Below are 14,120 nucleotides of genomic sequence, written 5' to 3' on the forward strand. Positions count from 1 at the left end.
TTTAGGGGTTTTGATAAACTTCCAGTTCAGTTCAAATTAATTCAGACCAAATCAAACTTTTTGACGAAATCTGCCAAAGTGGCCGAACCGAACATTCCAAAAGTTTGCTCGTCTCTAAACACTAGAAAAAGTGCAGCTTTTGAATGAAGTGAAATGGGTAAAGATGATAAATGATATATGTATGTACTGAGATGGAACCTTCATAGAGATGGGCTTTACACAGAAATTCCCAATGTTATAAGAAGAAAAAAAAGTGTTTTACCGTAGCCAACATTTCAATGTATTCATCCGGAGCACCGAGTGATGCCAATCCAATCTCCTGAAAATATGTTCGATATCTGATTATTCTGAACTACCTACTTTGTTCCAAACGGTCTACATTTATTAGTATGCAATTCTTACTTGGGAAAATTGGGCAAAACTTGGATCAGCAAAGAGGGGTGCATGTCCTAGAAGTTCATGGCAAACATCACTGCAGAGCAAACACAGGCAAAATATTATGTATAGATACCGTGTTTTAATTAATTTTTGCCCCAAAAGAGGCACATTGTCTTATTTTCGGGGAGGAAGGGGTCTTATACTCACCTGGCCCACGGCGTCTGGGTCCCTTGCGCTGTCCTCTGGCGCTGCGGCAGGCTGCAGTGTAATCCTCAGTGTTAACACAGCACTCTCTTTATAGTGATGGGGCTTTGAATACCCCGCTTCCAGCAAGCGAGTGCTGCGATTGGATCACGAGCGCCATTGCTCAGCCAATCAGAGAAGGCATTTGATGAACCAATCATAGCCATTCAAGGATGTCATCCACTGAAAGGCTGTGAATGATCAAGTGCCGGCTCTAATTGGCTGAGCCACGGTGCTCGTAATCCAATCACAGCACTCGCTTGCTGCAGGCGGGGTATTCAAAACCCCGTCACCAGAAAGAGAGTGATGTGTCAATGCTGAAGACACAGTAGCCTGCTGCAGCGCCAGAGATTAGCACAAGGGACTCAGCTAGCGCCGGCTAGGTGAGTATTGCTGTTTTTTTCTTTTCCTGTAGTTTAGCTAGGGCTTATTTGGTGGGTGGGGCTTATATTTTAGGCCTCGTCACATTCCCCGAAAATCGGGATAGGGATTATTATCGGGGTGGGGCTTATTTTCGGGGAAACCCGGTAGCAGATTTCCAGAGTTCTGCTTGTAGCATTGTACAGAGAACAGGACGGTCAGAGTTCACCCCTTCTTCATTCTCATAGCTGTTTATTATTCAAACACACCAGTATGTGTCTATAACTATAAAGCAATTGAAAGTATAGGTGTACTGTCTGTGGTCTCAGGGGTCACAATGGCGAGAGGGCCCTGCGGTGAGAAGGTCCAGAGGCCGCCATCTGCCATATACATATGCATATTCAGTGCATTACCGTCTGGTCGCGCTGTTGGCAGAACCACAGCAATCACGCCTCCGACATTGTGACTAGCCGGAGAGGAAGCGGACATAGTGCAGAGGAGGAGGAGGGAGGAGAAGGAGGGAAGCAGCCTCCTGCTGTACAGCCGCTGCATCTACTTGTCCTGCTGCTCTGCTTACACAGAGAAGTGGTCTGTACGCTAGGGTATGTGTGTGTATGTATGTATGTGTATGTGTGTGTATATATGTGTGTATGTATGTGTGTATATTCGTGAATGTATGTGTTTCTATTTGTGTATGCATGTGTGTGTATGTATGTGTGTGTATATGTGTGTCTATCTATTTATCTATCTATCTAAAATCTATATCTATCTTTCTCTCTCATCTATCAATCTATCTCATATCTATCAATCTCTCTCATATCTATCGATCTATCCATCTATCTATCCATCTATCCATCCATCCATCCATCTATCTATACGTCTCACATCTATCCGTCTCATATCTATTCGTCTCATAGCTTCCGTCTCATATCTATCTCATATCTATGTACCATGTGTCCCCCCAAAATAAGCCCTACACCAATTTTCGGGGGTGGGGTTGACTTGAAATATAAGTCCTCCCCTGAAAATAAGCCCTAGCTACACTACATGTAAAGAAAAAAAAACAATACTTAACTAGCAGTTCAGGTCCCTCGCACTGTGCTGCGGTGCTGCTGCAAGATTCTATGTCCTCCTGCACGCCGACAGAGCAGTTCTTCCTTGAATACCTCGCTTCCAGCAAACAATCGCTCTGATTGGTTAATCGAGCGCCGTGTCAGCCAATGAAAGCTGGCACTCGATTAACCAATCACAGCCATTCAATTATGTCATTCAATGAATGGCTGTAATTTGTTAATCGAGCGTCACGGCAGCCAATGGGAGCATTAGCTTGCTGGAGGTGGGGTATTCAAGCCCCACTACCAGGAAGAACTGCTTTGTCAGTGTGCAGGAGGACATGGAAGCCTGCATCAGCGGCGGAGACCAGCGCAAGTGACCTGAACGCCATCTGCTAGGTAAATATTATAAATCAACCCCAGAAAATAAGACACTGTGCCTCTTTTAAGGCAAAAATAAATATAAGACAGTGTCTTATTTTCTATCTATCTCCTATCTAGCTATTTTATATTTATCTATTTTATATCTATCTATCTATCGCCGCTATAAGTTATACATCTTTTTGTATATACTGTATATATTTACACATTTATACACAATTAATAAACACATCAAAAACACATGTGGTTTTTAATAGTGTATGCAGTTTCTCAATAACATATGTGGTCTTTGAATACCACAAGCATTTTTTATGTGTTTTTCTTATTTGTGGTTCAAAAGAACAACAAAAACATGAACACACCGTAAGGCCACTCTCATACCTGCTCTCAGAAAATCCAACTTGAAATCATGGTATTTTTACCACTATTTTGAGCTGCATTTTTGAATGCATAGTAGAGCGCTTTTTAATGCACCCCATCATTGTGATGGATGAGGAGGTGCATGAAAAAACACGAAAATGCAAAAATATAATAGACAGCTCTCATAAATAGTGCTGCTAGAAAAACTGCGTTTAAGCGCAAGTTCGAGTTACTCCATTAAAATCAATTAGAGCGTTGTACTGCGGTCAGTACAGCGCTCAGGATGCCACGCTAATAGCAGTAAAACGCGGTGTGTGAGAGTGGCCTAAGGGGCTACAAACAAATTTTCATGTATTGTAGGAAATGTGTCATGTTAGGAAAGATTACACCAAGAGGCTAGATCATGTATGGAAATTCATTTTGCAGCTATTTGCAGCACGATCTAAGTATGAATACGGGGAAGGGGGGCCCTTGCTGAACTTTTGCACCTGGGCCCCTGAGCCTTTAGGTACCGCCATTGATTGGAACTAATACAAAGCTCAAAGGAATAATAACTTCATGTAGGAAGAGCAGTCTGGTCTGACAATATGTTTGCGCTGAAGGAGCAATGGAGGTTTTGCCAAAATTTGTAAAGGGACACGGTGGGGAGAATTGTCCCCAAATTGTAGTTGCATTGTTGCTTTTCACCTAAAAACAAGCAGATTTTTAAATTTTCTAAACCTAAGTGCCCCTAATATGTTACAAAGTTATTTTAAATAGGCAGCTTCAATGGAAAAAGCGTATCATGCCTTTCCACATGCGAACAATTGCAGTTTAGCTGGGGTCTCACTTTCAGACAATAAAAATGGAAGCTACAGAACTAGAAGACCAAAGGAAATGTACTCACGGCTCAGGGGTGTACATGGGCCTTGAACAATGGCGGATATACTGAGTTGAGTGAAATACTCTGAATGCCAAGCCAGCCAGGAAATCACGTGATGACAGCAAACCGGCAACAGGACGTAGACGGAAACCAGTACAAGCTTTATGGGAGATACAGAAATAAATAGCACTATCATTTTATACATAGTAACATAATATGCTAGGCTGAAAAAAGACAAATGTCAATCCAGGTCAGCCTGTTTCCACCCTCCAATATTGATCATAATCTACTGTATTCAAGAAGGTGAAACATTGCAGTCTGACTACAGGTAGATAACTAATCTTCTAAAACACAATTGTAGTTTATGTGATACTTATTTAAAAAAAAAAATCACAAAGCCATCACACAGTGAGCTAGAAAGAATATTGGATTGGTTGGTAAGAGTAACGCATGCACTTTTTGACTGTACTAGTTTTCATGAACATGGCGCTCAATCACTGGTGTAACTATAGGGGATGCGGTTGCACCCAGGCCCAGGAGCCTTAGGGGGCCCATAAGTCCTCTCTTCTCCATATAGGGAGCCCAGTACTATGAATAAAGCATTATAGTTGGGGGCCCTGTTACAGGTTTTGTATTGGGGCGCAGGAGCTTCAAGTTATGCCTCTGCGTTAAGGGGTTAAGAGAAGTTGGGGGCCCCCAAGATAAACTTTTGCATGAGCCTTAAGCTACGCCCCTGCCCTCAATGTCTGCAGCTTCAATGGTAGCCTAGACAGTCAGGGTGTCTAAACTTCTTCAGAAACATTTTAACAGAAAGCAATAGCAAGTTTGTAAAAATATGGGATTTTACATAAGAAGTTTTTATTTTATTAGTTTTGTAAATATCAGTCTTAAAGTGACCCTATGGTCCTGGACAAGCAAAGATGGCAGCATCACTTTTCTGACTACCTGATGCACACTGTGCATTAGTATACATTTGTAATCTGAACTGACACCTCACGCTGCACTCCTACCAGACCTATTAATCACTATCAATGATTCCATACTCTACATTTGATCACACCATCTTTTTCAAATTGCACATACAAGCCCTCGCCGCCTCCAACTCACAAATATACAATCTTCCCTTAACCCCAATCAACACAAATGCTAGTACATACCCTCATCAATCATCTAGCTTACTGCAACATTATCCTGTGGCCTCCCTTTCAATGTCCTTTCACCCCTCCAATATATCTTCAACTTTGCTGCCCGGCTTATCCACCTCTCCCCCATTACTCCCCCCTCTGTCATTCCCTTCACTAGCTGCCTGTTACCCAGAGAATCCAGTTCAAGTTATTATCAATGACATACAAAGCTGTCCAAAACCTGTCCCCGTATACATCTCGGATCTAATCTCCCGATACCTCCCCACTCATAACCTCCAGTCCTGAAGACCTCCTGTTCTACTCTCCACTAGTGAGCTCCTCACATAATCATGTCCAGGATTTCTCCTGTGCGTCACCTGTACTCTGTAACTTGCTATCTCAACCCACCAGACTCTCCACCACCTGGGAAAGCTTCAAAAGGAACCTGAAAACCCACTTCTTCAGACAAGCCTACAACATACAGTAATCCTGCTGCTACTACAAGATGAGCTCCTTCTCCCTCCACCTACTGTCTCCTCCCCTTCCCCTGTATACCGTATGCCCTTGAAGGCAGGGTACTCTCTACATCTGTATCAATTTGTTACTCATACAGTGGATGTCTATCATTCCTGTTGTATATATGTAATGTGGTTATATATGTTGTAGCATTTCCAGCTTATATACACTTTCAACCTTTATTTATAAAGAGCTTTGGAATTAATGGAACTTCAATTATAACAATAAATAGGCTAAGACACTAAACACTGCTTTGATTTCCCAGTGCTGCCAGTCAGAGTAGCATGTAGTGTCTTAGACTAATGATCCATACTACTACACAGTGTGCATCAGGTAGTTAGAGAAGTGGTGCCGCCATCTTTGTTTGTCCACATTGGAATTTGCTATGAACAACTAGAATAAGCAACTGAAAACTGAAATAACTAGAGATGAGCAAGTATACTCGCTAAGGCACATTACTCGAGCGAGTAGTGCCTTAGCCGAGTATCTCCCCGCTCATCTCTAAAGATTTGGGGACTGGCGGGGGGCGGCGGGGGAGAGCGGGGAGAAACGGAGGGGAGATCTCTCCCTCTCTCCCCCCCGCAACTCACCGGTCACCTGCGTCGGCCCCCGAATCTGTAGAGACGAGCGGGGAGATACTCGGCTAAGGCACTACTTGCTCGAGTAATGTGCCTTAGCGACTATACTCGCTCATCTCTAGAAATAATCTATGAACAAGTATTCCATTAGATAATTTTCAATAAGTATTTATCCAGATGTATAAAAATTAGCACATCAAGCAACCTATCAGGTTGCAGCTTTTCATTTCCAAAGGGCCTATGATAAATGAGAGTTGGAAGCTGAATGTTTACTATGAACAACCTATCCTGACCTTCTCTTTACACTTGTTTTGATCATATTTCACTGCTCTCCTACATATTGTATACTGTAACATACCTATGAAGAACAGCCTCCAACATTGGAGTGCTGTCCTGCAGACTGTTAGAAACATGTCGACTCTCATCCGACATCGGAGTTACGCAGGGAAATCTTAATGTTGGACACTGGATTGGAAGTGGGTAATTTTCCAAAAATTTGCTTATAAAATCATTATGAGAGGTCTTTATGTGTTTCTGTTGAGTAATTTCAAGGAATCCATAATACATTTTCCCACTCAAATAAATGAGAGCTGGGGAGTGTGTGGGGGGCAGGGAAATTGGATTTGAAAGGATTAAAAGCGGACAAGAACATTGATAAACCTCCTCCACTGGGCATCATGTATAAAAACTAGAGCAAACAGAAAATGCAGAATAGAACCGAATCAGATTATGCTTGTCATTTTTCTTATGTAAACTAGAAAATTAAACAAATCTGCCATTGCTCTGCGCAGATGCTGCTCTTATTGTCTGCACTAGTTTTTACACTATTAATGATAGACGGTCTATTATATGGACATAATTAGTTAACTAGCATTGGTATATAGTGACATATGTTGGGTCAGTACTAGAGATGAGCGAGTATACTTGCTAAGGCACATTACTTGAGCGAGTAGTGCCTTAGCCGAGTATCTCCCCGCCCGTCTCTAAAGATTCGGGGGCCAGCTGGGGGTGGGGAGAGCGGGGAGGAATGGAGGGGAGATCTCTCTCTCCCTCTCTCCCCCCCGCTCCCCGCCGCAACTCACCTGTCACCTGCGCCGGCCCCCGAATCTTTAGAGACCAGCCGGGAGATACTCGGCTAAGGCACTACTCGCTCGAGTAATGTGCCTTAGCGAGTATACTCGCTCATCTCTAGTCATTATGTACCCTATGCAAGCTATACATGGTGGTCATAAACTGGCTCCAATTTTACCCCCTATTTTGGTACGTACTTTGAAGAAAATTGGATACATCTTCAAGCTGTGGAATATTATTTTCATTATATCCACAATATTTCTCGAGCAGAGGAAACACGTGGTTATGTTCATAGCAAGCATGTGTGGGGTATAGCGTTTTCAGCTCTTTGAACACTGTACCCCAAGTCTGTTTTTCCTCCTCTGTGTAAGTAACACATGGAATAGGTTGACCACTAGAAAGAAGACAAAAAGGCAGTCATTCCATTTTACTGAATACATATTTTTTTACTCATATGCAGAGCTGCCGCATTGCTGGAAGCAGATAGCTTTGTACAACGTCCAGTGGCCCAAAGTGGTACTGCAGGCTGAATCCCATTTAAGTGAATGGCACTGAAGTACCACTCTAGACCACTGGACATTGTACAAAATTATCTGCTTCCTGTAACATATCAGACTGGCTCTGTACATCAGAATAACTGCTTGGTGGGTGTCCCAGGCAGCGGACCATCACCAATCAGATATTGATGACCTATCCTGAGGCTAGGTCATTAATGTTAAAGTGTTACAACCCCTAAATGATAATTGAGATAAAAATAAGGAAATAACAAGTTAAGGGCGCCCACCCACTGGCGATTTTTTTCCCTGCGAAATTCGCAGCATTTTTTTCTCTGCAGGGGTCTATGGGACTTGTAATGTTAAAATCGCGATCGCGCAAAATCGCAATTTACCGCGAAATCGCGATTTTAACATTACAAGTCCCATAGACCCATGCAGAGAAAAAAATGCTGCGAATTTCGCAGGGAAAAAAATCGCCAGTGGGTGGGCGCCCTAAAGAAGATCTTTTAGAAGAAGCTAGCCGGCTCATGGACAGTAGCTACAAATTTTATACATATTGTTTATAGTACTAACAGGAAAGTGTATAAAACAAGAATGTAATGAAGGTGTATTAAAAGTAACCAAGGTTTAACATTTGCACACCATATGATACATACAGTACAATCCATAGGTGAAGTCTCATGGTGAACAGGCCATGCGTGCGCAAAAAAAGATTAGTACAATGTGCCGATATGTGAGCAAATCAACATTGTTCACTGCACAAATACATTGTTCTGCATATGTGAAAGCTCTCTTTGGGGTATGTTCATCAGAAATCAATACACACTGCAAAAAACCTCATTCATATTTATGGATTTAAAAATGAATGAGGTTTGTGCTTTTTTCTCTGTCTGTTCAATCTCCGCGCCATAGTACAGGAGTTTGAAAAAAACAGCGGGAAGGTAGGCCCTCCTGCACATAGTATTAACTATAGGGCAAATCCTATTTTTTCTCGCTTGTACAATTAACGGGAGAGAATCTCGATAGTGAAACAAAAACGTTATGCAGCCGAGATTATCATGGTCGTTTGACGGGAGAAGAACATGCCCATGTCTTTAAGCCCTAAATTTGAATCCATTTTTTTGCATGGATTCACATGCAGGTTCAAAGGTAGATTTTCAGTATTCAACTCAATTCAAATATGTGAAATGCAGGGTTGTGTATACCATAGAAGCAGACTATGCAGCTGATTATGGGCCCTAGAAAAGATAGAGCACAGCCCTGGTTGGACTCCTTTTGCTACTGAACTGTGAGAAACTATCCAGGAGTTTCCTATCCAGAAGAAATACATTAGGTGGTGAATTGTCCCAAGGGTCATGGAAAGTGAGAGAAGAGGGAAAGAGACACCAGACACTTTTATTCTAGGTGTGCTATATGGGGTAAAGGTGCAGAATGGGCAAAAACAAAGAAAACTTACTGTTTGTAGTTAAAGGCAATGTCCGCAAACTCTTTACGTCTGGCCCGATAAACAGGATCGGTGAACCCCTACAGCAAGAAAGACACAAACAAGTTTCTTTATGACACGCTCTAGTTCTCATATTATAGATTTTAATTTCACATATAGATACAGGTTGAGGCTTCTTCCACCAATGTTTGGACATAAAAACAGGTTCAAAGCCCAGACAGAAATAGCATCTATTCACTTGAATGGGTGTCGTCACATGGGCTTTTTATACTGGGACTGACACACTGTGCAACTATGCTGATATCATATGTTTCATCATCGTCAACACTCTCTGGTCTACATGGAAACCCACTTCTTAAGGCCTTTCTATTAGCATACACCACCAGCCCCCCCCCCCCCCCCCCCCGTTAACATACACAGCCACCATACCATATTTTGTTTGTGCACAATTACAACTTTGGCAAGTCATTTCTCTAAAAGTGACAATGTCAACAACTTTAATAACTTAGTAATGTACACTAAACTTCCCACAACACCCACAGCTTGGATGATACATAAAGGTTCCCCCACTGGTACAGAGAGTCAATCTACCTGTGCAAACCCTCACAATAAGCTTGTAGATAGTTTCCAGCATCAACCAAAAGAACATGGATTATAGTTCTTAAGTATTATAAGGTGTAACTGTAGATCAGTGCAAGATAATTAACTAATTTTCCAACACATTTGCTCAACCTTTAACCGTTTCCAATCCAATTTGTATCCTAGTTTTCCTAGGGGACTTACTCTTTTTCTGCCATTATACAACGGCGCTATCTGCTGGCTAAAGCCAGTACTACATGAGGTGACATGTTGGATAGGCTCTGAGAGCAGAGAGGCTGGCAATATACAGTAAGAGAACTCAGACAGACGTCTTCCAACATTGGAGCTGTACAGCCTTAAATCATAAAGTCTTCAGCCGTCAGACAGTGGATTGGAAAGGGTTAATACATTAGCACTCTGAATAAGCCATATAATGTGTTTCAAAGGTGGATATAAAAATATTTTATTATGTATTGTATGTTTGTCAAGAAATTGTCATAATAATAAACTTCAGAGGAAAATATTTGTGATGCTTTTATCGCTATTATGTTTATTTTTGCATCTCTTTTATTTCTGCTTTGAAAATATTACACAGAACATCATGAATCCGGCTGCACAATGCCTTATGCATATGGGATTGATCTAGAGCAAAGTGACCAATTATTTATAATTACACCTAATCATTTAAAGTAATAGAAGCATTTTCAGCATTGAATGTGTTCTGTATATTTCATTGCAAATGAAAACTTTCCCCAGCAATGAGTATATTGTATAAAGCACACCTGAGCGCAGAGCAGATGCGGGCACTCTGACACATGAATTGTAAATGGAGAATTCTGGGACAGATGTGTGATAGTGTCCTGCTTTGAGCTTTCACTGTGTAAATGGACTTTCTGATTAATGATTTAACCAGTGGTGTAGCAATATGGATCGCAAGCATTGTCGGGTCCTCTTTGGCCTCATGCATGCACCCTAAGGCCTCTTTCGCATGGGGACCTACACACGCAAAAATCATGCACGTAAAAAAACTTGCGGCTATTAAAACCAATGGTTTCCTATGGAAACGTTCAGATGTTTTTTGCACATCTAAAATTCCTTCATCTGAATGTTCCCATAGGAAACCATTGGTTCTAATAGCCGCAAGTTTTTTTGTGCGCTTGATTCTTGCGCGCGTAGGTCCCAGAGGCCTTATAATGAATCTGTGTACAGATTAGTACTTCCTCGATCATTTGCAATGACTTTCCGCGATCTATCGGAGGTCTTTCACTGCAGAAATACGCTTGCAGAATCCGACTCATTTGTTTGAGCCCCGCCTTACAAAATATGTCTACAGCGATGATATATGTCCTGTATTTTTGACCACTTTGTCCAGGTGGCTAAAGAACTGCACTACATGTGATGCCTGTCCGCACGGTGCTCACAGCATACATGCAGAGGTAGGAGTGTACCATAAAGAGCAATGTATAGGAGAAAAACCTTACAGGGTGATCGGCATCAAGTTCTGCTCCATAACTCAGGATTTGATTTGCAAACCTGTCAAGGTCTTGAATGGTTCTTGGAAACCATGGGACTGAAATAAAAGAGAAAAACATTTAATCATAAATTAAGACTAATAGAATATTAAAGTATATCTGTCTATTTGTAAGTTATTTGTATTATTAATGATCTGGGTTTCCCTGATATACATGATAAGGTTATGGTGTTCCTCTTCATTAGTACATTACACCCTTCATGACTCTTGGCTACCGGTATTAGGGCTCCTGCAGACGAGCGTTGGCGTAGATAAGCTCGTAATAGTATGACTTTATCGTGCTGTGAAGGGAGCGCTATTGCGGTCTATTGCACGTGTATCGGCGCATTTGACTGTACTTTTCTGTACTGCCGGGCCCCTTCAAACTGAGCCAGCTGTGCAGCCTAATTAGTCATCTGTGTTGTCAATTAACACCCCAAAATCACACAGTTTGGTGGATGATTTAGTGTGGACGGGGTGCCTTGGGTGCGCAAATGCACACAAGAATAGTGCATGTTGCGTATATTTTGGCGCACGCAAAAATTGAGTGAGGGAACCCATTGAAATCAATAGGTTATATTCGCCGCATTTTGCATAAGCGATTTTGCATGCGCAAAAACGTGTGCAAAACTACTCGTTTGCAGAAGCCCTTAGATGACCGTATGTGGCTTTAGACGATCGAATGTGCAAATACGCTCGCCTCAGTGAAACATTTAACTAGGTTGATTTGCAAGCGTATCGGCATATTGCATTGTACTTTTTTGCACACTCAGGGCCAGTTGACATGCTTGCGCACTCCCTCTGCTCTTATTTAATAGGCTATTTAGGAATTGCACATGTTCTTGCATTTTGTGTGTGTATTTGCACACCTCCAATAGATTTCTATGGGGCCCCTGGTGCGCAAATATGCAGGAAAATAGAGCAGTTCCTATTTTTTTGTGCATGCGCAAAGTAAGTAAGTTAGAACGAAAAGTGCATTGGTGAAGCCATGTGTGTTTTTACTATGTTTGTAGTAAAATGTGGCCAAAACACATGCAGTTTTGCAAATGCACTTTTCTGCGCAGTTTTTATTGCAACCAAATTGCCCAAAGCCAAAGACACTGAAAACGACGCACCAAAAATGATCATGCGTACATGCAGCTTATGGAGCTGAAATCTGCTACAGCAGATTAGGGCCTCATTCACACGAGTGTTGTGATTGTACGCCAGCCGCATCACGGCTGAAAACCGCATGAACTAAAAGAAGCAGCAACCAAGTCGCAGCTAAAAATTGCATTCTTGCCCAATCACATGGCCGGGTATATACGGTGTAGCCCAGAATTCCTTCCGTTAGGAGAAATGCTCAGCATGGCTTCTATTAGTTAAATAGAGCCAACTAACATGGCTTAGCAGCACTAGCTGCTGCTAAACTCCCTCACCCTCCTTTTTCTGATGGCTCTCATAGGTTCCCATAAGAGTCTATGGGAGCTGCCAGCATATTCCAGTTAAAAGATAGGGCAAGACCTATCTTTGCTGGTCGCATCAAAATTCAGCTGCTGAATGTGCTATCTTTTCCGTACACCCGATTTTACACGTCTAAACATTGCTTTTCTGAACAAATGCATTGGAATCCAATGCTTCAGATGGCTGCGATCTTTGGCCAACATGAGAATAAGGCCTAATGGCTTCGAAAGAGAAACGCATGTGCAAATAAACTCGCCACAGTGGAGCATATTTGCGCATGAAAAAGGTTGAATGGTTCTTGGAAGCCCTGGGACTGAAATGGTGTCAGCGCACAATAATCTTTTTTTTGCACTCATAATGCCAGTTCACACGTGTAAATGATACTTTTTGTGGAATACAATGTATATGGTTGTAAAATCCTGACCATGTAAAGCATTGGATTCCAATGCATTCATTTACATGGGCGATTTTTAGCCGTGAGAAAAAAAAAACGCGTCTGAAAATCACCAACTCACCGGTGGCCAATCTTTTGAAAATAATCGCAGGGAACTGATAAAAAGGGAGGGAAGGGAATTTACCGGCTCTGACGCTTGTTGAAGGGGACAGGTGGCTTCTATTCAGCTTATATAGCCATTCTGCTGAGCACCGCTGCAGTGTCCTTTTTCACGCAATGCGGTCGTGTGAATGGACGAGAAAATGCTAATTCCTTTTGGAATCAGATCACGGTAATGCAACATTGCTGTGTTTTTTTGATGCGATGCAACCTGCGTGAAAACGCATCGTTCGTGTGAAAGAGACCTAAATCTGCAACATAAGGAGACATGCTGTGGATTTAGAGTTTGCAGCATTTTTCAAAAATACTGCACACTCTTTGCTGAAAATTTTGGCAACATGTGAAGGAGATTTGGGAAATCTCATGTAAACATGGAATACTACTAGAGATGAGCGAGCACGCTCGATTACGGCAGTTGCTTGAGCGAGCATCGCTCTTCTCGAGTAACTGCTAACTGGTCCGAGCAGATTCAGGGGGGGGGCGGCGGGGTTGAGTGGGGGGTGGCGGGGGGGCGAGAGAGATCTCTCTCACTCCCCCCCACTCCACCCCGCCGCCCCCCCCCCCCCCCAAAATCTGCTCGGACGAGTATGCAGTTACTCGAGAAGAGCGATGCTCGCTCAAGTAACTGCTTTAACCAAGCGTGCTCGCTCATCCCTAAATACTACCGTAAAACTTACTTCATTTGCTCTGTGAACACTTCGGAATTTGCTCTCCAATTCCACCAGTGGACATTCCCCAGCATAACTAATTTATCTAGTTGTACTATTTATGTAATAAACCATATAATGTACTGAAAAAAATTTCTAAGTGGAGTGAAATAAGAAAATAAACACCATATTTTGGGTGGGGTTGTTTCTACCGTGTACACACTGTGCTAAAAATGACATAGTAACTTTATTCTGTGGGTCAGTACGATTACTACAGCACCAAATTTCTATAGCTTGTTTTTCTGTACTACTTTGAAAACATAAAACATCCTTGGAAAAAAAAATATATATATTTTCTGCCGCCATCTTCTGACCATAACTTTTTAATTTTTCTATTGATATAGCTGTGTGAGGGTTAGTTTTTTGCAGGATGTCCTGTAGTTTCTATTGGTACCATATTGGAGTGCATACAACATTTTGTCTGCTTTTTTTTACATTTTTTTCTAGGAAACATGGTGACCA

At 42.0% G+C, this 14,120-nt stretch overlaps 1 protein-coding gene across 1 annotated transcript in view; it reads right to left on the minus strand.

Moving 5' to 3' along the window:
* The window catches only part of PAH (phenylalanine hydroxylase), a 64,869-nt gene that overhangs the window by 12,662 nt on the left and 38,087 nt on the right, over positions 1–14,120 (minus strand). The window contains exons 4-9 of the mRNA XM_066591423.1: positions 10,927–11,015; positions 8,879–8,946; positions 7,123–7,319; positions 3,661–3,796; positions 403–472; positions 263–319 (exon numbers count right to left, since the gene is read on the minus strand). Of these exons, the coding sequence (XP_066447520.1) occupies positions 263–319; positions 403–472; positions 3,661–3,796; positions 7,123–7,319; positions 8,879–8,946; positions 10,927–11,015 (617 nt within the window). The remainder of the gene's footprint in view (positions 1–262; positions 320–402; positions 473–3,660; positions 3,797–7,122; positions 7,320–8,878; positions 8,947–10,926; positions 11,016–14,120) is intronic.

Source organism: Eleutherodactylus coqui, chromosome 2, assembly GCF_035609145.1.
Source record: "Eleutherodactylus coqui strain aEleCoq1 chromosome 2, aEleCoq1.hap1, whole genome shotgun sequence".
Taxonomy (NCBI): domain Eukaryota; kingdom Metazoa; phylum Chordata; class Amphibia; order Anura; family Eleutherodactylidae; genus Eleutherodactylus; species Eleutherodactylus coqui.